We start from the raw sequence: 23512 nt of genomic DNA on the forward strand, positions 1-23512 counted from the left end.
GTGAAGGCAAGAGAGGATGACCCTATGCCTTGGGACCCTGTACCTACGTGCAGAACTTCCTGGCTCCTGGCTTCAGACGGGCTCAGCTCCAGCCATGACAGCCACTTGGGGAGTAAACCAGCAGATGAAATCTTTTCTGTCTCTGCTTCTCTGTTAAGTCTGCCTTTCCAATAAAAATAAGTCTCTTTTTAAAATGAAAATAATTAACACTATTTTAAAATTTACTTACCCTGCCACCCACATGAGAGACCTGAAAGAAGTTCCTGGTTTCTAACACCGACCTGGTCCAAACCTAGTATTGTGGCCACCTGGGCAGTGAACCAGCAGATGGAAGGTCTGTTTCTACACCCTTCTCTGTAACTCTGCCTTTCAAATAAATCATCATTTTTTTAAAAAGATTTATTCATTTCTATTGCAAAGTCAGACATACAGAGAGGAGGAGAGACAGAGAGGAAGATCCTCCGTCCAATGATTCACTCCTCAAGCAACCACAGCGGCCGATGCTACACCGATCCGAAGCCAGGAACCAGGAGCTCCTCCAGGTCTCCCACACGGGTGCAGGGTCCCAAGGCCTTGGGCCACTCCCCGACTGCTTTCCCAGGCCACAAGCAGGGAGCCAGATGGGAAACGGGGCTATCGGGATTAGAACCAGTGCCCATATGGGATCCCAGCACATTCAAAGCAAGGACTCTAGCTGCTAGGCTACCACACCAGGCCCTCAAATAAATCATCTTTAAGAAAAAAAAAAAAAGTAATAGTTTCCAATTCAGAGCCAGGTGGCTGAGGAGTTCAAACATTCACACAGATGTTGCCTGATTGTTCTGTACTAGAAATACTTCTGAATAGCAGACTGAAAATTTGCTCATAAATTATGTGGGAAAGAAAATTCCAAAATACAATTTACAAATGAGATTACAGTCCTTTGATCTCTCTGAAACTTGTCTGCTCAGGACAAAGTATTTTTGCAGACAGCCTGCCAAGATATATCCCTTTTACTTTGAGCATGACCTTCCTGAGCCAAATGAATCTCAGTGTGGCGTCCACATGCAGCTCTGAGCTATAAAAACAGTGTAGATTACTTCTGTGTCCGTCCCACTCAAAGCTCCCTGGCTTCTCCCAGGATCTGTCTGCTCATCTGAACCAGCTCACTAGCTCGCACTGCCTTGAGCATGCATGCCCACCTCACAAGGCCTCGAGCCTGGCAGATGTCTGCGTCCGTAACTGTAATAGCCTGCGACGCACGAGGTGGAAGACTCATACAGAACGCAAGGTTCTCAACAAGCCAAAGGGTCTAAGAACAAAGGGTTAGTCATCCTTGCCGTTAAGACGCTGTCCATTCTTACAATAACAAAACCACACAAACATGAAGGAGAGCTGATCGCATATGCCAGCTTAATGCCCATTACCTTTTATTTGGAACTACATGATTAAAGTAGATTTCCAAGACATTTTCCAAAAGGCAGATGAGATAAATGAATGACTCTTAAAGCAATGGTTCTCAGCTATGAGACACATTGTTAAGGTGTCTGTAAATGACCAAAACAAAATCATTCCAAAACAAAAATAAATTCTATTTTATTCAAACCATACACAAACAGATGAAATAGCACTCGTGCGTGAGGGGACTGCAATCTTCGCAACACCATGGCGGGGAAGGACCGACCCGGCCTTTTCAAGTAGCAGCACGGCCCCAGGAGAGGGTTTTAGGGACACAGGGGGAGTCACAGAGCAGCCAGCCTCAGCCCTGCTTCCAAGAAGCTTCCAGAGAAACCAGAGACCACACAGACATCCAGTGTAGACGTTGGACCTGGCTGTCCGTCTACACCTCTACCCCAACACGGGTGATCACGAGCCTAAGTCATCGCGTATCTTAATCAATGAGCCACAGGACTGTCTTAGCAAGTACACACTACGTCAAGTTTTGCCTTGACATATCAAAAAGAAGTCTTTGTTTATACTCGTGTTCCTTCATGGTTCTACTCATGTGAAGTCTAAGAGGAGGCCCACTGTCACTGCATCACGATGTTCACTGTCCCACTTGAGGGGATGGCGTGTTCGTGTCCTTCATTTCTCCACAATTCCATGTCTGGTGTCAAGTTCAGTAGTGTTTACTGCCAAACCGATGTGCAAATTCAGAGAGCGTGTAGACAACTCCCCATCCCACCTTAGGGTCCATGCTGATGAAATCATTCAGGTTCATTTTGGAATCTAGAAAAACATGGGAAAGAAATGTCCACTGAAAATACAGTTTGGGCTTAACCACAGTAAAACAACCCCAAAGACCAAAGCAGGGAAACTGTCCAAACGGGTGAAGGCTCAGGGTCACTTCTGTGGTCACATCTGGCCTGAACAGCAGAACCTCAACCTCATCACAATACAACACCATGCAGACCCAAAGCGAGGGGTAATCCACAAACGACCGGCTTCCAAGGCACACAGTAATGCTGGAAGAAAATAAACTGCCGCCGATCGGCAGAGACAGAGGAAGACCACAAAGCTGGCCATGCTATCCCGGGGTTAGAATCTGGACGAGAAACACCAATGAGAGGAAAACAAAGCCGAGAGAAATTCTAAGCTAACAGTGCTGTGCCGTAGCAATGACAGAGTCTAGTACCTTTGTGTCATTTTCCTGGTCCTGGTAAAGGCTATATATAAGACTATCCTGTGGGGCCTGGCGGCGTGGCCTAGCGGCTAAAGTCCTCGCCTTGAATGCTCTGGGATTCCATACAGGCGCCAGTTCTAATCCCGGCAGCCCCGCTTCCCATCCAGCTCCCTGCTTGTGGCCTGGGAAAGCAGTCAAGGATGGCCCAAAGTCTTGGGACCCTGCACCCGTGTGGGAGACTTGGAAGAGGCTCCTGGCTCCTGGTTTTGGAATGGCCCAGCTCCAGTCATTGTGACCACTTGGGGAGTGAACCATCGGCTACCCTAAGTGAACCTGAGTTTCCTTACATAAGAACTCTCACTGTTTCAGCAAATTACCTAGAACTCCAAACTCATTTCAAAGTAAAAGTAATCCAACTGCCTAATTTATCAGCTTCAATGGCCAATTTATAGGCAATTCATACGAGATGCCAGAGACATAAGCCAAAGCCAGGCTGTTTCTCCCAGACCCAATTTCTTCAACAAATACATTATAAGAAAAAATAAAGAGTGAATGAAAAAGACTCCTAAGAGCCATACTGGAGGAAGCATCACGGCATAGCAAGGCAACATCACTCGGGATACCAGCATCCATTACTGGGCTCAAGTTTTAGTCATAGCTGCTCCATTTCCAATGCAATTTCCTGTTCAGATGCCTGGAAAGGCAGTCGATGCTAGCCCAACTACTTGGGTTCCTGCCGTCCACACGGGAGGGAGGCCCACATGGCATTCCTGGCTCCTGACTCTGGCCTGGCCCAGCTTCATCTGATGTCGGTGTCTCAGGAGTCAAGCAGCAGATGCAAGATTTTTGACTCCTCAATCCATCAATCACTCTAGCTCTAATTCTCTTCTCCCTACCTCTCCTCCCTCTCATCATCTCTCTGCCTTTCAAATAAATAAATCTGGAAAAAAAAAAAAAAAAAAACCATGCACAAGCAAGGACAGCATGAGGCCCTTTGGATCCTGACCCAAGTCAACAACGGACCGGAAAATAGATCAGGGCTTCATGAAATCACCGTGAGTTTTAACACTGACTAGACAGATGATGGGTTTAAAGAACTACTATTATAGTATATGTAATAATGGTACTCCAAGCATGTACTTTTTCCTTGGTTTTTTTTCCCCCATTTTATAATTTTGCAGGCCTAGGGCTTCCTCCCTCTCCCCTCCCCCATTGGCCCCTGTGTTTTGTAGTAGAATAGCCTATCAGGTGTATTCTTAACTCCAGTTTTCTGCTCTTCACATGGGTCATGACACTGTTGGTATAGGCAACAGTACAAAGTTTAACATTCTGTTGCCTAGGCATATTTAGAAATTTCATTGAGATCCTACTTTTATTCATTAGTAGGGACGTAGTCTGTCAATTTTCTTTGATTCCTGGTACTCTGGCCTCCACTACACCCTTCGTTTGTGAGATTACAAGTTGTGTGTTTGTTTACCTTTATTTTTTGTTTTGTATTTTGCACAGATATTGTCTTATATCAGAGCAAACATGATATTTGTCCCTTTGGGATTGGCCCATTTCACCGAGCAACTGGAACCATTTGGTTATCAGGCATGTATTTTTAAAAAAGAAATCCTTGGTTATAGAGATACACACTAGAAGAAACTATCTGGCCTTTGCTTCAGAGTAACGCAGGAGGGGGAACAGGGGTGGGGTGGGACACAAATGAACCCACAAACCCTGAGCTGGTAAGTGGTGATGCTCTGAGACACTCCTTTGTTTGGATACAGAATTTACATCTTCCACAAAAGCACAAATTTCTACTGTTGCCTATCCAAAAACCATTACAGGAACTGCTCTTCAACCATATACTAGCAGCAAACCAGACCACCTACAAGGAACAACCAGTTTAGACAGCAGACAATGGGCAGAGGCAGGGCAACCCTGGGAGGCCCCGACTTACACTGCCTGGAGGCGTGTCTAGACCACAGCTTGGTGACAGGCACACAAACAGCCAGTTTTCCTGAGGTCAAGAGACAGAAATGGAAGTTCCAGAGGGGCTAGGAGTTGGGGGGTGGAGTTTCACAGAGGAGAGAGCTACACAAAGAAAGTTTCAGAAATCTACAGAGGGAACCTAGCCCCGCCCTGAGTATTCATATAAGCAACCACCTTTTCTTAAATGGGATAAAACTTCATGAGGCACCAGGATTTCAGTAGGTGACCTCCACTGTAAATCTGTTTCCCTAAGAAAACAAGGTGGCTTCCTTCAAAATACTTTAAACGTTAAATCAGAACAGCAGACACATGGCTGCTGCCAGTTACTAAATGTACGCCTTTCAACATGATATACAACACATACAAATTCTGAGAGCCAATCCCATAACTAAATGAAAAGAAACAAAATTGCTGCTGTTAACACTCGTATCCAAAGATGCATTAAAGTTTATTATCTTGAATTACTGTAGTCTTTCCTAAATATTGAACAAAAAAGAAAACTTGTTAGAGCGTTAAGAGCAATTCACACTTACCCCAATCCTTAACATATTCTTTTCGTAATAAAGACTTTGGTGGCTGGCACTGTGGCACAGTATTCACCCTAAACCTCCACCTGCACTGCTGGCATCCCAGCCGCTCCACTTCCCATCCAGCTCCCTGCCTCTGGCCTGGGAAAGCAGCAGAAGATGGCCCAAAGCCTTGGGACCCTGCACCCATGTGGGAGACCCAAAAGAAGCTCCTGGCTCCTGGCTTTGATTCCTCTCTGTCTCTCTTCCTCTCTTCTCTCTGTAACTCTGCCTTCCAAATAAAAATAAATCTTTATTTTAAAAATAATAATAAAAAAGGGTTTGTTGCCATGACTCTACCATAAGAGAATGTTAACAATTTAAATTAGCCAAATATTTACTCAAGACTTCAAAGTGGAATCATTTCAAGTTCAGTCTCAAGTTCAGGAGACCAGCTGATGAAAAACTACACATGAAGTTAAAATTGGTTCCTCTCTTTATGGGCCCAGTGCAATGAATCAATTGGCTAATCCTTCACCTCAAGCCAGAATCTTATTCTGGCACTGGTTCATGTCCCAGCTATTTCACTTTCCTTCCAGCTCCCTGCTTGTGGCCTGGGAAAGCAGCAGAGAATGGCCCAAAGGCCTTAGGACACTCCACCCACGTGAGAGACCCACAAGAAACTCCTGGCTCCTGGCTTTGGATTGGCTCAGCTCTGACTGCTGCAACTACTTGGGGAGGAAACTAGCACATGGAAGATCTTATTCTCTGTCTCTGCATCTCTTTGTAGATCTACCTTTCCAAGAAAAATAAACCTTTAAAAAAAAGATAACTGGCTCTTCTATAAAACCTTCCATCCAGCATGAGTATAATAACTATAATTTAGGCAAAGTACTTTCCTCACCTTCACACTGTTCATTTTGCCATTTATCAAGGAGGAAAATAAAATTTTTTTCACTTAAGCTAATATGCAAAACAGATGGAAAAAATCTGGCAAAAAATGGCATCCAGCAAGCAGCAGCCATCAGAACCTAAGGGATGGCCCAGGTATGGGGTATCTGTTTAATCAGTGTGTGCCATGTGCAAGGCTCCAACTCGGTGCCCACACCCAGAAGAAATGCAGGGAGTTAGTTCAGAAGGTACACTCGGCCTGTACAGACCTGTCCCTGCACAGAGGGCAGACCCAAGAGGCCCCTGCATGACCTGGAAGCTCTCCCAGTTACAATGCCATCAAAGCAGGGTGGTAAACTGGCAAACAATTCCAATGTACACTTTTCATTATGAGAGCCTTTTACAGTGAGCCTCAAACCATCAGGGCTCAAACCCTCTGTCAGCACTCTCTCCCTTCGGACACCATGGTTTTATTTTCTTCTTGAATGAACTATTCACATAACCTTGTCTACATGACAACGTCTGAGCCAGCAGACCCATATTCAAGGGGTCTCGTGTGATTCTGTCACCTCAGTGACATCACAGCGATCTCAGCCAGAATGAACACACTGTGATGTCTGCACACTTCTCAGAGCACGTCCCCAGCACTAAGCAACACGCCGCTGACCTGGCACCCTGCTTCTCTGGCGTTCAGCACGGGGCACTTGCACAGGCAGTATTATCCCTGTGCTGGAATGATCTCACCAACAGTGGGGAACACTGTGACTTACTTATGATCATAAATAGGGGCGTAAGCCCAGATGAATGCCAGACAGTGTGAACAGCGTGAAGAACTCTTTATCTCACACATCTTGGGGAGCGATCAGTTGGACTGTTGCCTAAAAGCACATCATTGCAGGGCATGGTGCCATACAACCTGCTCGCTCTCACCCACCTCGGAGGCAGCTTTCACCATGCAATCACTGAAATGCCAATTCACAGGCAATAAGGACATTTCTCTCAGCATCACAAGAAACCCTACCAGGGCAAGGTGCTACTATTCCCACTGTTAATGACACAGCACGCAGACAGCTGCCTAGGGTCCCAGCCCCAGGTTGCCAGCAGTGTGGCTCTGTGCACCTCCTCCCTGAGTTCCCACAGCCTTCCTGTCCCGTGCTCCATGCACCCATTCTGGAATCTAATCAACGCACTGAACAAGTGCTCTGTTAACTCCCTCACTGCCCAGGCAGTTTCAGCCAAAAAAAAAAAAAAACACTCTCAGTCTTGCCCCTGCTGAGCTAGGGCACCGAGCTGGGCAGTGCTGGTTCACTCTCCAGGCAGGCCTCCCCACTCACCTCGGGTCTCAATGCAGGGATAGGGCGGTGGCGGTTCTCTCCAGTTCCCACGGGAGTCCTTCATGTGCGATCGGTCAGAAGCAAAGTTCTTCAGATAGGTGTCTGCACGGATCACTCTAAACTTCCTGCACATAAATCAATCAACACCTCCATGAACAAGGCCTCACCTTGGAAAGTATAACTCCATTTACAGATGGACTCGTGTTCTATGATAAGCACAAACCACAGAAAAATTTTTGTACTACCGAGCAACATACAACTACATAAGCAGCCTTACTGTACAGTGACAAAGCCCTGGGGACTGACTGATTGAAGTCAACAACTACCATGGCTTGAAAATGACCTGGGCTGTCTCTGCCGACTCCGCTATATACAGAGCAAACAGCATAGTTTCCTAGTACTGCCACAATGGGGCGCTCACCCCTCCTGACCAAGCACTACAGAAAGCCCTGGAAGCTGAAGGAAAGCATCTGAGATCTCCTCACACACAATTTCAAAGACTGACAACCCTGCAGCGGATAAACCTTTCCAGCTATAAAGCATCTTCAATCTTGTGAGCAGCAAGCATGCCATTCTCAAACACCAACCCAGCGACAAAGCCAACACAAAGCAAATGCAAACAAAAAACTCAGAATCATCGCAAAGTCTTACTTTGGGTAAATCCAACCCAAATCTCCTCACCTCCTGAACTGTGGATGAATGTCGTCATCAGACTTGAAGGCATCTTCTACGTAAGTGTCAAAAGGACAGGGAAAGGGCAAGACGGTATCCAGATCGTAAATGAAGCTCTGTCCGCCACTGGCAACATGAAGCAGAACCACATGGTAGTCCTGGAAGGAAAACGCAGATTTCCATGACTCTAAGACCCCACAATGCACACAAATTAGCACAAAAACAGTTACAAGACTATATATCCCTCCTTTTGCAGCAAAATAAAATAAAACAAACCCAAACCTTAAAAACACATTAGAGAACCAGGACTGGGACAGGCGTGACTAGACAGAGTGGTACCCACTGGCACATGTGTGTGCTGGACTGGGGCATGGTTGGGTTGAACTAGGCTTCAATGCTCATTGACATGTATGAGAGCTGAATGGGATGTGGGACAGAATGGACCAGTCTGCTGTTTATACTGGCAAGCACAGGAACCAGGGCAGGGGACAGGCCTAGTAGGGATTATTGTGGGTCACTCCAACTAGGCTACAACTCCCACTGGTTTGCGTGGGGACCGAGTGTGCAGTGGGCAAGATCAGGCTGGACTACAACACCCATTAGTTTGCGTGGAAGACAGAGCTAGAGACAACTGACCCAGCAGTTGCAACTAACATTGTGCTCAAAGGCCGATTTGGGCGACAGTCTGTGTGGACCCTGTATTGCATGCACACACAAGGATCAGGTCTGGGATCACCTCAGATGAAATTTCTTTGGGAATTCCCCCCAACTGAACCACTGGACTCAGAATTCCAACCATTGAGAAAATTGCAGGTTCCACAGTCTGACCATGGAATGCATGTATCAGAGCTGGGTCTTCTCCGTGGCTTAGATGGAGCAGTGGACAGAATATCCAGATGCACATGGAGGATACGGCAGTACACTGGAGCCTGCAGAAGCTATCTGGTACCATAACAGGACAAAAGACAGAACAAATCGATCAACTACCCCAGCCAAGAGTTGACAGTGAATATCCAGGCAAATGGAAACTATAAGGTGGACTATGTCAGCCAGTGCATTCTGGAGAGATTTCACCATGATTGGAGTGGCAAGATCAGAAGCAATACAGCACTGTTGAATTATCAAAACCACTTGAGCAGGACCCTTGGAGCATACCCTACATCAGGGAACCTGGGATGGTTGGGAGGCTGGGTGGGGCTTCTCCCCTTATCTCTCCCCGCCCCCCAAATACAGGAAGGAAAAAAGAGAATATGAAAACAATGTACCCTAATCAAATATGTAAAAATTATCAAAAATAAAATTTATACAACTAAAAAAAAAAAAAAACACTGAATGCTCAGTGACTTGGAAAGTGCTTCAGCAATGGAAAAGGTTACATACATTAACGTACACCTGTGACCCCACAACTTCACCTCTAGAAAAGTATTCCATAGAAAAATGGCAGTGAGCTTGTGAAGTGTAAACAAGGAAATTCCCTGCAGCACTGTGCATGATGCTGAAAAGACCACAAGCACTTCCAGCTGGGAATGCTGAGTCAACTGCCACGGCCAACATCAATTTTGATCCAGATGGGAAAGATAGCAATAACTTTATGTTGCGACCCAGCACAGTGGCCCAGGGGCTAAATCCTCTCCTTGCAACCACCGGGATACCATACGGGTGTCAATTCACGTCCCAGCTGCTCCACTTCCCACCAAGCTCCCCGCTTGGGGCCTGGGAAAGCAGTCGAGGATGGCCCAAAGCCTTGGGACCCTGCACGTGCATGGGAGACCTGGAAGAAGCCCCTGACTCATGGCTTTGGATTGGTCCAGCTCTGGTCATCGCAGCCTCTTGCAGAGTAAACCAGTGGATGGAAGATCTTTTTCTCTGTCTTTCCTTCTCTCCAATAAAAATGAATAAATCTTTTTTAAAAATTATGTAAAAAGGGCCCGGCAAGGTAGCCTAGTGGCTAAAGTCCTCACCTTGCAAGCACAAGATCCCATACAGGATCCCATGCAGTTCATGTCCTGGCAGCCCTGCTTCCCATCCAGCTCCTACTTGTGGCCTGGGAAAGAGGCTTGGCTCAGCTCCAGCCATTGCAGCCACTTGAGGAATGAATCAGCAGACAAAAGATCTTCCTCACTGTCTCTCTTCCTCTCTGTATATCTGACTTTCCAATAAAAATAAATAAATCTTAAAAAAATGCAGAAAATGCAAAAATGTCCATGTTACATATAGCTAGACAGAAAAAGTAAATTGCAGAATGTGAACGTATTAATGGGTTTCTGAGAAGTCATGTGCATGTGAGGGCACGCACTGACACTCAGAAGCAAGTATGCGTGCACAAAGACGCGTGAGTGCAGAGAGAGTCTGCGAGGACCTCCCCTTAGCTACTCACAAAGTGGCCTCTTCCACCCACTTACTGATTAGTTGAGAGGCACAGACAGCACTCCTATCAACTGGCTCTCTCCAGACCAAAGGCAGGAGCTGTCACCTCCAGCCAGGTCTCCCACACGGGTGGCAGGTCCCCACCTACTTAAGCCATCACATTGCCACCAACAGCCTGCGTGAACAGGAAGCCAGAGTCAGAACTGGAGCCAGGCATCACAGCCCAGTGCTCCAACGTGGGACTCTGACGTGGGACTCCGAAGTGGGGCTCCGAAGTGGGGCTCCGACGTGGGGCTCCGACGTGGGACTCTGACATGGGGCTCCGAAGTGGGGCTCCGACGTGGGGCTCCGAAATGGATATAGTCATCTCACCTGGCAGCCTGACCACTATCTCCCAACAGCCACCCTCCCATGGCACTGCCTCCTGCAGGAACCTTCTCCACTTCTCTAGTACACAGGCTCAGGCCCAAAAGCTGTTTCTCTCCAAGGTATCCACTTGTAATCTTCTCCTACCCCTGCCAAAAGCCTGCCTGTCTTAGCTCTGCAAACACCACAGGGGGTTTTAAGCACACGCTCCCTATTACTAACGGGAGAGATCCCAGAGAAGAGAGCGAAACCACAAGTCAAGTGTTGCGGTAGAGAGAGAGGGAGAAAACAGTCAAGAGCCTGGTCCCCTCTCAGTCCCTCCACTTCCCACTGTTTCCGCCTTGACAGAATGGACACAAATGGAGTGTGGACCTGACTGCACAAACAGTCAACCCTTCCAAATGCCAGCCAAGAAGGGCCAGCTCTGCAGTATAGTGGGTTGAGGTGCCACCTGCAACACTGGTATCCCATACAGGGGTGCTGATTCAAATCCTGGCTGCTCTGCTTCCAGCTCCCTGCCAAAATGCCCCTGGAATGCAGCGCAGGACGGCCCTCGGCACTGGGTCCCTGGCACCCACTTGGGAGGCTCCTGGCTCCTGGTTTCAACCCAGCCCAGCCCTGACTACTGCAGCCAACTGGGAGTGAATCAGCAGATAGACAACCAAACTCTGTCACTCTGTAACATTACTTTTCTTTTCTTTTTTTTTTTTTTTAAGACTTACTTATTTTTATTACAAAGTCAGATATACAGAGAAGAGGAGAGACAGAGGAAAAGCTTCTGTCCAATGATTCACTCCCCAAGTGACTGCAATGGCCAATGCTATGCCGATCCGAAGCCAGGATCCAGGAACTTCTTCCGGGTCTCCCACATGAGTGCAGGGTCCCAAAGCTTTGGGCCATCCTCAACTGCTTTCCCAGGCCACAAGCAGGGAGCTAGATGGGAAGTGGAGCTGCCGGGACTAGAACCAGCACCATATGGGATCCCGGAGCGTTCAAGGCGAGGACTTTAGCCGCTAGGCCATGCTGCTGGGACCTGTAACATTACTTTACAAATAAATAATCTTTATTAAAGTAATAATAAATAAATACCACCTAAAAGACAGGGGGGCTGGGGCCCACCTGCCAGGAGGAGTTTCCCTGCTGGCCAGTGGACACCATCACTAACGGGGAGTGAACGACTTGTGAACTGGCCTCAACAGTGACGATCTGCAGCCTGCTCAATGGTTCAGGCCATTCCCAGATACAGGCAGTGGATGAGCTTGAGAAGGAAACCAGGCCTGTACTGGGAACTGTCAACTTAGAGCACAGGTGTACTCTAAAAGGAGCCATACTCCCTGAGCTGGCACAGTGTTGGCTCAGCTGCCAGGGAAAGGGCCCGGAGAGGCCAGGGGAAGGGCCCAGCAAGGCCAGGGGAAGGGCCCAGCAAGGCCAGGGGAAGGGCCTGGCGAGGCCAGATGAAGGGCCGCTGGAACAGAGGGGATCTGCTCCTTGTTGTTGTCTCCATCCACTCGGCAAGGCCTAAGCATCTCCTATCACAGATGGCATTGTGGCGGGGATGCACCTACCGCAGGGGATGGGGAATTTTGCTACAGGCTTCCCACCTAGGCGACCAGGAGAAACTATGGAGGAGGTACAGGACCACGAGCCTTTTCCTGCAAGCTTCCCTGGACAGGGAGCAAAAGCACCCTGGAAACCACAGAGCTGACTGACAATGGAGATGAGTCCAGCGTTGACACACAGCTGGCAACCGAGGGTAGAAATGGTCACAGGCCATGCTTCTAGAGGACCAGGCCTAGCGATGTCCCTGACACCAGCAGAGTGTTTCGCTACCTCCCTGAAGCCTTACAACCTCACCTGCCACAGAGGAAACAAGAGGCAAGTCACACAGCTGAAAACTCGGAGGACTAGGGTTTAAGCCTCATTTACCAGACTCCAACCCAGGCCCCAACCAAAGCCCTGCAGGGTGTGCACTTAAGGGTTAGAGTGGCTCATGTGCAGGCAGAGAAAGCAGGAACATGAGCTCAGGGCTGGCACTGTGGCACACCAAGCTAAGCCTCCATCTATAGCACCTAAACACATATGAGCACCAGTTCAAGCCCGGCTGTTCCACTTCCAATCCAGGTTCCTGCTAACGTGCCTGGGAAGGCAGAGGAAGATGGCTCAAGTGCTTGGGCCCATGTGCTCCTGTGGGAGACCCAGAAGAAGCTCCTGCCTCTAGCCTGGCCCAGCCCTGGATGTTATAACCATCTGGAGAGTGAATCATTCTTTCTGTCTCTGTTTTTCCTCCTCTCTAACTCTGACTCTCAAATAAATAAATAAACAAATGAGCTCTTTGAGGGCAAAGTGTTTAGTTGGTGGTGTGTCAGACTAAACACCTGACAGCCCATTTACCAAGGGTTCCAAGCCCTCCCCACCGTAGCTGTCACTTAAACTTCCGGAAGCCCACAGAGCACTGGCAGATGACAAGGAGGCCCCAGGGCACCTCTGTCTGACCAAGCTTACCCAGATCACAGGTCCGTCCCCAGGCCTCGCCTGTTGCTTCCAGATAGGGATCTACAAAAGACAGTAACCAGGAACTTTGATAAGCCACACCTTCAGCTACGCCACTACTACAATATGAAGAGCAATACATTTATGAGAAACGAAGGATTTCTAAGCAATCAACAGTTAAAGAATGAAAGAGAGACTGGAGTGCAAAAGCAGGCATTTGGCCTGGCAGGGAGGTCAGCCGAGACTTCTGTCGGAACCTCTGGGTTCAACACGTGGTCCCAGTCCTGTCTATGCAGAAGGAGGGTGGCAGTAGCGACAGCTCAGTGGGTGGGCCCCGTGGGCCCCTGTGGGAGACCCAGAGTGCCTAGCTCCCAGCTTCAGCTTGGCCCAGGTCTGCTCATTTTGGTCATCGAGGAATCAATTAGCAGATGGCAGCTCCACCTCTCTGCCTCTTACAGAAATAACCTTTAAAGATAAAATATTTTTTTAAGATTTATTTTTAACTGAAAGACCAATTTACAGAGGAGAGACACACAGAAAGAACTTCCATCCACTGGTTCACTTCCTAAGTGGCCGCAATGGCCAGAGCTGAACCCATCTGAAGCCAATAGGTTCTTCCAGGTCTCCTACATGGGTGCAGGGTCCAAGGTCTTGGGCCGTCCCAGACTACTTTCCCCAGGCCACAAGCAGGGAGCTGGACACAGCTGGCACTCCTAGGGGATCCCAGCACACACAGGGGGAGACTTAGCTAACTGAACCATGGCACCAGCCCCTAAAGATAAAAACATCTTATAAAGAAATACAGGCTCAGCCATGAAAAAGAATGAAATTATTCAATGTGAAGGCAAATGGTCCCAACTAGAGACCATTTTGCTCAGTGAAATAAGCCAATCCCAAAAGGACAATGACATATGCTCTCGCTGATAAAAAGCATCTTTCATGCAAACTGTAAGATCAATAGTCCTTTCAGGCCCAGTGCAATGGCCTAGCAGCTAAAGTCCTCGCCTTGCACGTCCGGGATCCGGGATCCCATATGGGCACTTGTTCTAATCCTGGCAGCTCTGCTTCCCATCCAGCTCCGTGCTTGTGGCCTAAGAAAGCAGTCAAGGATGGCCCAAAGCTTTGGGACCCTGCACCTGCCTGGGGGACCTGGAAGAAGTTTCTGGCTTCAGATTGGCTCAGCTCCAGCTATTGCGGCCACTTTGGGAGTGAATCATCTGACAGAAGATCTTCCTCTCTGTATATCTGACTTTGTAATGAAAATAAATAAATCTTAAAAAAATTTTTAACGAAAGATCAGTCGTCCTTTCAATACAGTTTTTGCTGGAACCCATGGGTTTTGATATTGTTTCTTTTCATTTCTTCAAAATAGTTTATTTTCTCTTATTAAATTCTTCACTGACACATAGATAACATCGTAGATCATTTTCTCCAAGAAGCGTTTTTGTTTTTTCATTTCTCCATCTACACATTGGTTATTCAGTAGCATGTTACTTAACTCCAAGGTGCTGTAAATCTTTTGTTTTATCTTCATTCCTGATGTTGACTTCGTTTCATGCATTCTTATTTAAGGGAATGTATAGTAACAGCGTAAGGGAGACTATCATTTCCAGATGTGAAGATACAATGCAGTATGTATCTCTATTTCCAAATCAAAGATGGACTCCCAATGAAACTGTAGAATATATTTATTTTTTTAAAGATTTATTTGTTTTTATTGCAAAGTCAGACATACAGAGAGGAGGAGAGACAGAGGAAGATCTTCCACCTAATGATTCACTCCCCAATTGACTGTAATGGCCAGTGCTGTGCCGATCTGAAGCCAGGAGCCAGAAGCTTCTCCCACATGGGTGCAGGGTCCCAAGGCTTTGGGCCGTCCTTGAATGCTTGCCCAGGCCACAAGCAGGGAGCTGGATGGGAAGTGGAGCTGCTGGGATTAGAACCGGCACCCATATGGGATCCCAGCGCATGCAAGGCAAGGATTTTAAATGCTAGGCCACCGGCCCGGGCCCCAAATATATCTTGACGATAGGATGCTGGACTGTCTGCCAGCTGTCTTTACCAGCAATGCCAGGACACAAATAACAGAACGATGTACTTATGAAGGACTATACTAGTGTAATAATACAGGAGAAGCAAGTTGGGGAGAGGGGATATGAGAAAGGGATAGGGGAAATCCCAGAGCCTATGGAACTGTACCATAAAATTAAAAAGAAAAGAAAAAAAAAGAAAAGAAACATAGGGGCTGTTGCTGTGGTACAGTACATTAAGCTGCTGCCTAGGAAGTCGACAACCATGCGAGACTTTCAGGTTCAAGTGTGGAGTACACCATACTTCCAAGCCATCTCTCTCCCTACTAATGTACCTGTAAGGCAGTGGACGATAGCCATGTGCTTGCTCCCTGCCGGGGAGGCCCAGACGGAGCTGCTGGCTCTTGCCTTGGGCCTGGCCTACCCCTGGTGGTCGTGGGCACTTGGCAAAGTGCAGCAGGGAAGAGTCTGCAACCAGTCCGTTCAACCAGACAACTCTTTAAACAGCAAACCAAAAACACCTTTTAACAATGGAAAGAGCCCAGCATGATGACTCACTGGCTGAATCACCTCAGCGGTGAAAAAGCTCTAAGTCCGCATCCAAAGTGTAAACATCATCACAACCGTCCTCACATACCGAACTCTCCTAACTCAACTATGCCCTGTAAGGAAAAAAATCTCATCTGAAACCAACTTTTAAACGCCCCTGTGTTTCAGAAAGCACAAATATCCAGCTTCCCGTGGGTTCTTTCCGCAGTCACTTATCCACTTACCATCTTTCTCTCATTAGAGATGAAGACAGCATAGCACTCTTCCAAAGGGTACTGGTCATGGTTCTTGATGTGCTCACAGAGCTTCCAAACATTTTCCTCACTGAAATCAAATAATTGTCTAATCAGTATCATTACACGAGATCACTGTCTGTGTCCTTCAAATGGGGACAAATGACTGGTGGCGTCGCCATTAAAAAATACGAGAAGAGACCTTAACCATCAGCTCGTCCAACCGCTGGCTGACCCCTGATTCTCCCCTGCGAGCAACATCCTGGACAAGCCACGAACCATTCTGGGTAGGGGCACGTCCCCTGCACACTGAGGAAATGCTGCAACTTTCTCAACTTTACACATGGGCACTTGAGATACAGCTGGAAACCCAACTCAGTCACTTACAAGGTTAAGAGGCTTTGAACAGCTCAACTTCTCTGAAAATCTGCTCATCTGTAACATAGACATAATTATACCACATTGTAAAGATTCCCTGCATGTGCGTGAACACCAGTGCTTACCTCCCTCCCTCCCATCCTGTTTCCTGGGAGAAGGCAAGAGGCAGGCCGGGCCAGCTGCGAGAGCGCCTGAGATGGCCATGGCAGTGGTCATCTGGAGGTCATCCCCTCGAAGTCCTGGAGGCCTGCCACCTGTGTATCCTGGCATCTCATGCCTTTCCCGGTCTGCTCTGGATGCCACTGAAGGAGTCTGGCATCAGCAGCCCAGGCTCTCCTGTCCAGCTGGTGTCAGCTGTTGGGCTCCCTGACTTCAGGGACCAGAGCCCGTGGGTGTGCGCCCTGGCCTCGGTGCACACAGCCATTCAGGGGCCACTGCCTTCGCAGACTCTTTTTTTTTTTTTGAGATGCATTTCTTTCTATTTGAAATGCAGATTTAGACAGTAATATAACAGAGAAAGATCTACCATTCACTGGTTCACTCCTCAAATGGCTGCAATAGCTGAAGCTGGGCTAATCTGAAGCCAGGAGCCAGGAACTTCTTCAGGAGGGCTTTCTTCCATGTGGGGACAGGAGTCCAATGACCTGAACCATCTTCTGCTGCATTCCAAGGCACCTTAGCAGAGAGCTAGACTGGAAACAGAGCAACCAGGACTCAAAGTGGCACCCATAATGGATGTTGGCATCACAAGTGGAGACTTAACCTTCCATGTTACGGCACTAGCCCCTTTTGCTCAACTCTTGTGCAAAGGAGAGACACATACCCAATAGCACAGCAAAGATAAGCCTGCCCATTCTAGTGAACCAGGCAAAGATCACAAATACATCTCCAAAAATCCAAATGAATCCAGCAACTTCCCAGAACAATGAGGACCATACATGTTGGCCTAACAGGCTGGTCAAATCAGTTCTCTTACAGATCCAGGCCCTTCCCTCCAGTCAACATCAAAGACCAGCCCAGCCTGCCACAGCTCAGCTCTGCAAGCCTTGGACAGGCTCCCTGCGCAAGCTTTGCAAAAAGCAGCAGACAATCCACATGCACGGGCTCCAGCCACCTAGAAGGGAGAGGCGCACGAGGCCCCAGGCTCCTGACTGCAGCCTGACCCATCTCTGGGCACTGCAGCCATCTGTGGAGTGAGCAGTGCATGCAAGATATCCACCAGAGCTCTCTCTGCAACTCTTTCAAGTAAAAAAAAAAAAGAAAGGGCTCAGCGATGTGGCCTAGTGGCTAAAGTCCTCACCTTGAATGCACCAGGATCCCATACGGGTGCTGGTTCTAATCCCGCCAGCCCAGCTTCCCATCCAGCTCCCTGCTTGTGGCCTGGGAAAGCATTGGAGGACAGCCCAAAGCCTTGGGACCCTGCACCTGCGTGGGAGACCCGGAAGAGCTCCTGGCTCCTGCCTCCGGATTGGCTCAGCACCAGCCATTGTTGTTACTTGGGGAGTGAATCATCAAACGGGAGATCTTCCTCTCTGTCTCTCCTCCTCTCTGTCTCTCCTCCTCTCTGTATATCTGACTTTGTAATAAAAATAAGTAAATCTTTTTTAAAAATACAAATAAAAAAGAAAGAAGAAAAAGTTCTCTGCTTCCTTTAGCAAAGGGACATGAGCACTCCTGACTGGAAAGAATTAGATGCAGAAATATGGTGGTGCATCCAAGAATTCCACAGAAAGCCCCGAGTAGGATTGTCCAATCTCCTGAAGTAAGGGGGCCTCATTTTACAGAAAGCTTTTTTTCAAGGCTGGCATTGTGGCATAGTAAGCAAAACAACACCAGCATCCCATATGGGTGCCAGTTCATGATCTGACTGCGCCATTTGCAATCCAGCTCCCTGCAAACGGCTCCCGAAAAGCAGCAAGTGAGGAGTCAGATAGAAGCCAGGAATGGAGAACTCAGTTCCCATGTTCCATGTTCTAACTGCATGGCCCATCAGCTACTTCCTCCCAGAGTACACCTCGGCGGGGGACTGGAGCTGGGAGTGCAGCCAGGACTGGCACCCAGGCAGTCTCATGAGCAAGGTGCACACCCGGGCCGCAGCCTAGCCCCACCAAGTTCCCAGCTTATACGTCCCACTGAAACAATGCTGGCTGTCCCACCTGCATGCCACATTGAAGCAGCCAGGAACAATCTCCTGTTAGCATTACCCTCCTTTTCTTTAAGGTTTCTTAGTTATTTTAGGGAAAAACAAGACCACAGGGGAAAGTTACAGTGTCTACATTTGATATTTTAAGCCCAGTCACATGCAGCATTGAGACAAGCAGACAAAGCCACAACTTGTTCACAGAAAGGTGTGTTTTCACAAAACGACGCCAACACTCAGTCTGCGATTTCCTTCATTTTTTCTTTCTCTTCTTTAAGATTTATTAATTTTTAAAAAGATTTTATTTTTATTGGATAGTAAGACACACATAAAGGAGGAAAGACAGAGAGGAAGATCTTCCATCTGATGATTCACTCCCCAAGCGGCTGCAACATCCAGAGCTGAGGCAATTTGAAGCCAGGATCCTGGAGCCTCCTGTAGGTCTCCCATGCAGGTGCAGGGTTCCAAGGCTTTGGGCCATCCTCGACTGCTTTCCCAGGCCACAAACAGGGAGCTGGATGAGAAGTGGTGCCTCCAGGATTAGAACAGGCGCCCACATGGGATCCCGGCGTGTGTAAGGTGAGGACTTTAGCCACTAAGCTACTGTGCTGGGCCCAATTTATTTGTTTTTATTGGAAAATCAGATATACAGATAGGAGAGACAAAGAAAAAGATATTTCCAAGTGCTGACTCATTCCCCAAGCGGCCACAACGGCCAGAGCTGTGCCAATCTAAAGCCAGGAGCTTCTTCCAGATCTCCAACACGGATGCAGGATTCCAAGGCTTTGGTCCATCCTCCATTGCTTTCCCCATTACAAGCAAGGAGCTGGATAGGAAGCAGGGTGGCCAGGATTAGAACCAGTGCCCATATGGGATCCCGGCATGTCAAGGCAAGGACTTTAGCCACCAGGCTATTGCACCAGGCCCCTTTCCTTTCTTTTTAGTGTGTGTGGTGTAGGTAACTACAGGGAGCTGGATGGGAAGCAGGACTGCCGGAATTAGAACCGGCACCCATATGGGATCCCTGCACATAAAGGCAAGGACTTTAACTACTATGCTATCACGCCGGGCCCATGTGTAGGCAACTACAAACTGGGCTTTGACAGTCTGTGTGGTGCTGTGAGTGGAGTGTCGATGTAGTCAATCTGAGTAGAGGTGCTCATTAGAAAAAATATGAGAAAAGAAAAAAGATGGGTGAGGCTGGCATTGTTGCCAGGCATATCAAGCCACCACTTGTAGCACTGGCAGCCCCTAAAAGTTTATCTAGTGATGGCTCAACAAGTTAATCCTCCCCTTCCAAGAGCCAGGATCCCATACGGCGCCAGTTCGTGTCCCATCTGCTCCACTTCCCATTCAGCTCCATGCTTGTGGCCTGGGAAAGCAGCGGAGGACGGCCCTATGCCTTGGGACCCTGGAAGCTTCTGGCTCCTGGCTTCAGATTGGCTTAGCTCTGGTCATTGTAGCCATTTGGGGAGTGAACCAGCAGATTGAAGATCTTTCTGTCCCTCTCTCTCTCCATAAAATCCAATAAAAAATAAATAAACCATTAAAAAAAACAGGAAGTGGAGCAGTACCAGCACGGCAGGAAGAGGCTCAACCCACTATGCCACAGCCAACTTCTCTACCCTTCAAATAAAGCAAAGAAATTCACAAAATTTAAGTATAACATAACATGCAATAGCTAAGTTTTGTTCTTCACCTGTTTTAGGACCAGCCTATAATATGACACGGTACATCTGCACTTATGAAAGTTCCAAAAATCTTCGCCACACATCTTCAGGAACCGAGGACACACATGACCCCGCACTAAGTACCCACCGTGGAGCCACAGAGAGGCAGACACAGCAGGCATCCCAGAAGGCCATGAAAGCTGCACACAGGGGAGGGAGGACTCAGAGGCTTATGGGAGGAAGGGCAGGGCAGTGGCTTCTCCCCGTCCGTCACCAACCCTCAGCCCACCCTAAGGATGTGCCCAGGGTCACGAGGAAGGGCCCGTGAATCCACAAACACCACAGCACCAACCGCGAGGCAGAATACACATGTCTTCCACACATGCCACCTATTGTTTTTCCAACACACTTGGGTGTCACAGAGAAAAAAACGAACAGGAGTCTCTGCCCCCTTAGACTGATTCAGTCAGTTCCCCAGTGTTGAGTTTTAGCTGTCTTTTTCCTTCGTTTTTTCAAAGGCAGAGCTACAGAGAGAGACAAAGTATCTTCCATCTGCTAGCTTACTGCCCAAATGGCCAACACAGCCCAGGATAGCCCAGGCTGAAGCCAGGTGCCTCTCCCAGGTCCCCGACACAATGACATTGTCCAAGGCTCTGGAGTCCCCGCTGCCATCCCCAAGGAGTGTATCAGATGCTCATAGGAGCCCATGTGCGATACCAGCAATGCAGGTGGGGGTTTAACCCTCTGTGCCACAGTAGTGGCACCAGTCCCAACTGTTTTTTCAAGAGTACAATTAACATGTGCAAGACTACCTCAAAACCTTTCACATTAAAAGGAGCAAGAGGCTTTATATTAGAAAATGCAGGGACTCATTGTTGGAATAAAAAAGCTGGGGATAGGGGCCTGGTGCGACGGCTCAATTAACGAATCCTCCCCTTGAACGTGCCAGGATCCCATATGCACGCCAGTTTGTGTCCTGGCTGCTTCACTTCCCTTCCAGCTCCCTGCTTGTGGCCTGGGAAAGCAGCAGAAGTGGGGGTAAGTGTCTGAGCTCCTGGAATCCCATAGGAGACCTGGGTGGCTTCAGTCTGCTTGTGGACATCTGGGCAAAGAACCAGCAGATGGAGGATCTCTCTGTTTCTTCCCTTCTCTCTAAAGATCACTTTCAAATAAATAAAGAAGTCTTAAAAAAAAAAAAAAAAAAAAGAGGGAGGGAGATGATGATACTGTCCCGCAACTATCACTAGATGATTCTGGTAGCGGAAAGGCTGACACTGCAGAGTCACAGGCTGGGGACAAAGGGGGCTCCCTGGCATACTGCGCGTTCACACATGCCTGCAAAAGATGGAACAATTAAAACACCACAAGGGTCCAGCGTGATAGCCCAGTAGCTAAAGTCCTCGCCTTGCACAGACACCGGGATCCCACGTGAGCGCCGGTTCGTATCCTGGCAGCCCTGCTTCCCAGCTAGCTCCCTGTTTGTGACTTAGGAATGCAGTTGAGGACGGCTCAAAGCCTTGGGACCCTGCACCCAAGTGGGAGACCTGGAGGAGATTCCTGGCTCCTGGCTTTGGATCAGCACAGTTCTGACCATTGCAGCTGCTTGGGGAATGAATCGGAAGACCTTCCTCTCTGTCTCTCCTCCTCTCTGTATAGCTGCCTTTCCAATAAAAAAATAAATAAATCTTAAAAAAAAAAAAAAAAGAAGAAGAAGAACCATGAGTTTTTCCCAAGGGGCTCTGTTAACTCTATTTACTGCTAGCCCCCCCACGCCACCCCCAGTGTCTGGATGCACGCATCACACACTCCATCCACTCAGTGAAGAAAACAATGAGCAGGCATTAGGGAGAACTATGACAGCTAGAAGAGGTGAGGATTGCAGCATCACGCAGCAGGTGCCCCACCACCACCTGCTAGAGGGACCACGCCATGCAAACCATCGCCCCCCCCCAAAGCCTTCTCAGCGTAAAGGGAGGACAGTGACAATTACAGAGCCTGTTTCCCCAGGATGGACAGCACCTCATGGAGCTGGGCCTGACACGCAGATCGGCCTGACGGCCAGCTGAAGGCAAGGGGCAGTTTCTAGACGGTGCTAGAAACCGTCAGGCAGGAACTGGAAGCTAGGGAGGATACGAGAGGGGAGGCATTCCTCAAGGAAAGCACAGGAAGATGGGAGAGAAAGGGTGGTGGTGTCGCAGCTGCGGAGGTGGCCTGGGACAAGGGGGCAGTGCCAGACTGTGCCACTGCACCTCCACTCCTCCTCAAGCGACCTGCAACCCCTCGCTGTCACCTGCAAACTGGGGCTAAGGCTTGTCTTCCTTCTGGAGCGACCTCTGAGGCTGGCATATGGCAAACACATGGCTTTGTTTAAATGTGACAGCAGGGTGGTTGGCAGAGCATACCTCCTGGCGCCAGCGTAGGAGCCTTGAGCCAGGATCCCCGGGATGTTATCAGCCAGCCAGGCTGACCTTAGCAAAAATACCTCAGACTCAATCTCCAATTCCCTTCCCTTGGTTCGGCTCCGGCTTCAGCACACTAACTTCTAAACGTTTGGGCGCTGCACCTCTCATCTCCAACCTTCGCCCCCAAGCACTGAGTTCCACCAAGCCCATCCAGCCCCGAAAGGCGCCAGACGGGGATGCGAACCCTGCCCTCAGGACGCCAAAGCTGCCGGGCACGCTCCCTCCTCCAGCAAAACAGTCGCACCCTCCCGAGGAGCCGGGGAGACTCGGGGCTCGCGCCCGCGCCTCCTCACCAGTAGCAGCTGCTGTAGACACAGGCGTCCCGTGGCGGGCCTGCCGGCTGGTAGCTCACACCGACGGCCGCGGCAGGGGCGTCCCCCTCCATGGCGGGCGGGCTCGCCGGCTCGGGAAGGGCCTGAGGAGAACCGAGCCGGCCAATCGCAGGAGCAAGCCGGCGGGCGGCCCTCTTGCTCCAGGAGCCGGGCGAGCAGGGTGGGCCGCTTCCGGGAGGCGGGCCGGAGCGGGGCGGGATCTGATGGGAGGCGGGCCGGGGCGGGGCGGGATCTGATGGGAGGCGGGGCGGGGCGGAGGCGAGGTCTGATTGGGCCCGGGGCGGAGGGCGGGGTCTGTTGGGGGCCGGGCGGGGCTGATGGGCGGGGTCTGGGCGGGGCACACGGCCGTGGTTCCCAGCGCGGGAAGGCCAGGACTGAGTGGGCGGGGCTATTTTTCAAAGTGGGTGGAGCCAGGGAGACGCCGAGGCTGGCGCGTTCCGGGAGGACGGAGTCAGGGCGGGCGTGAGGGCCGGGGAGGCGTTCCGAGGCGGCGCCACGTGCTCCGGAGGGCGG

At 49.2% G+C, this 23512-nt stretch overlaps 1 protein-coding gene across 5 annotated transcripts in view; it reads right to left on the reverse strand.

The window, feature by feature from the left end:
- Nucleotides 1-23109, reverse strand: part of NTAQ1 (N-terminal glutamine amidase 1) — a 94639-nt gene extending 71530 nt beyond the window's left edge. The window contains exons 1-6 of one of the 5 annotated variants that reach the window (XM_040979336.1): nt 22961-23103; nt 16009-16108; nt 13218-13268; nt 7992-8140; nt 7311-7435; nt 833-2208 (exon numbers count right to left, since the gene is read on the reverse strand). In XM_040979336.1, coding sequence (XP_040835270.1) covers nt 2099-2208; nt 7311-7435; nt 7992-8140; nt 13218-13268; nt 16009-16108; nt 22961-23052 — 627 coding nt within the window. In that variant the 5' untranslated portion in view covers nt 23053-23103 and the 3' untranslated portion in view covers nt 833-2098. Of the gene's footprint in view, nt 1-832; nt 2209-4093; nt 4608-7310; nt 7436-7991; nt 8141-13217; nt 13269-16008; nt 16109-22960 lie in introns of those variants that run through there. The other 4 variants (XM_040979335.1, XM_040979339.1, XM_040979338.1 and 1 more) reach the window with 4 other exon arrangements.
- Nucleotides 23110-23512: the final 403 nt, after the last annotated feature.

The sequence above is a fragment of the Ochotona curzoniae genome, unplaced genomic scaffold, assembly GCF_017591425.1.
Source record: "Ochotona curzoniae isolate NIBS_2020 unplaced genomic scaffold, NIBS_Ocur_1.0 contig_3190, whole genome shotgun sequence".
In the NCBI taxonomy this organism is placed as follows: Eukaryota; Metazoa; Chordata; class Mammalia; order Lagomorpha; family Ochotonidae; genus Ochotona; species Ochotona curzoniae.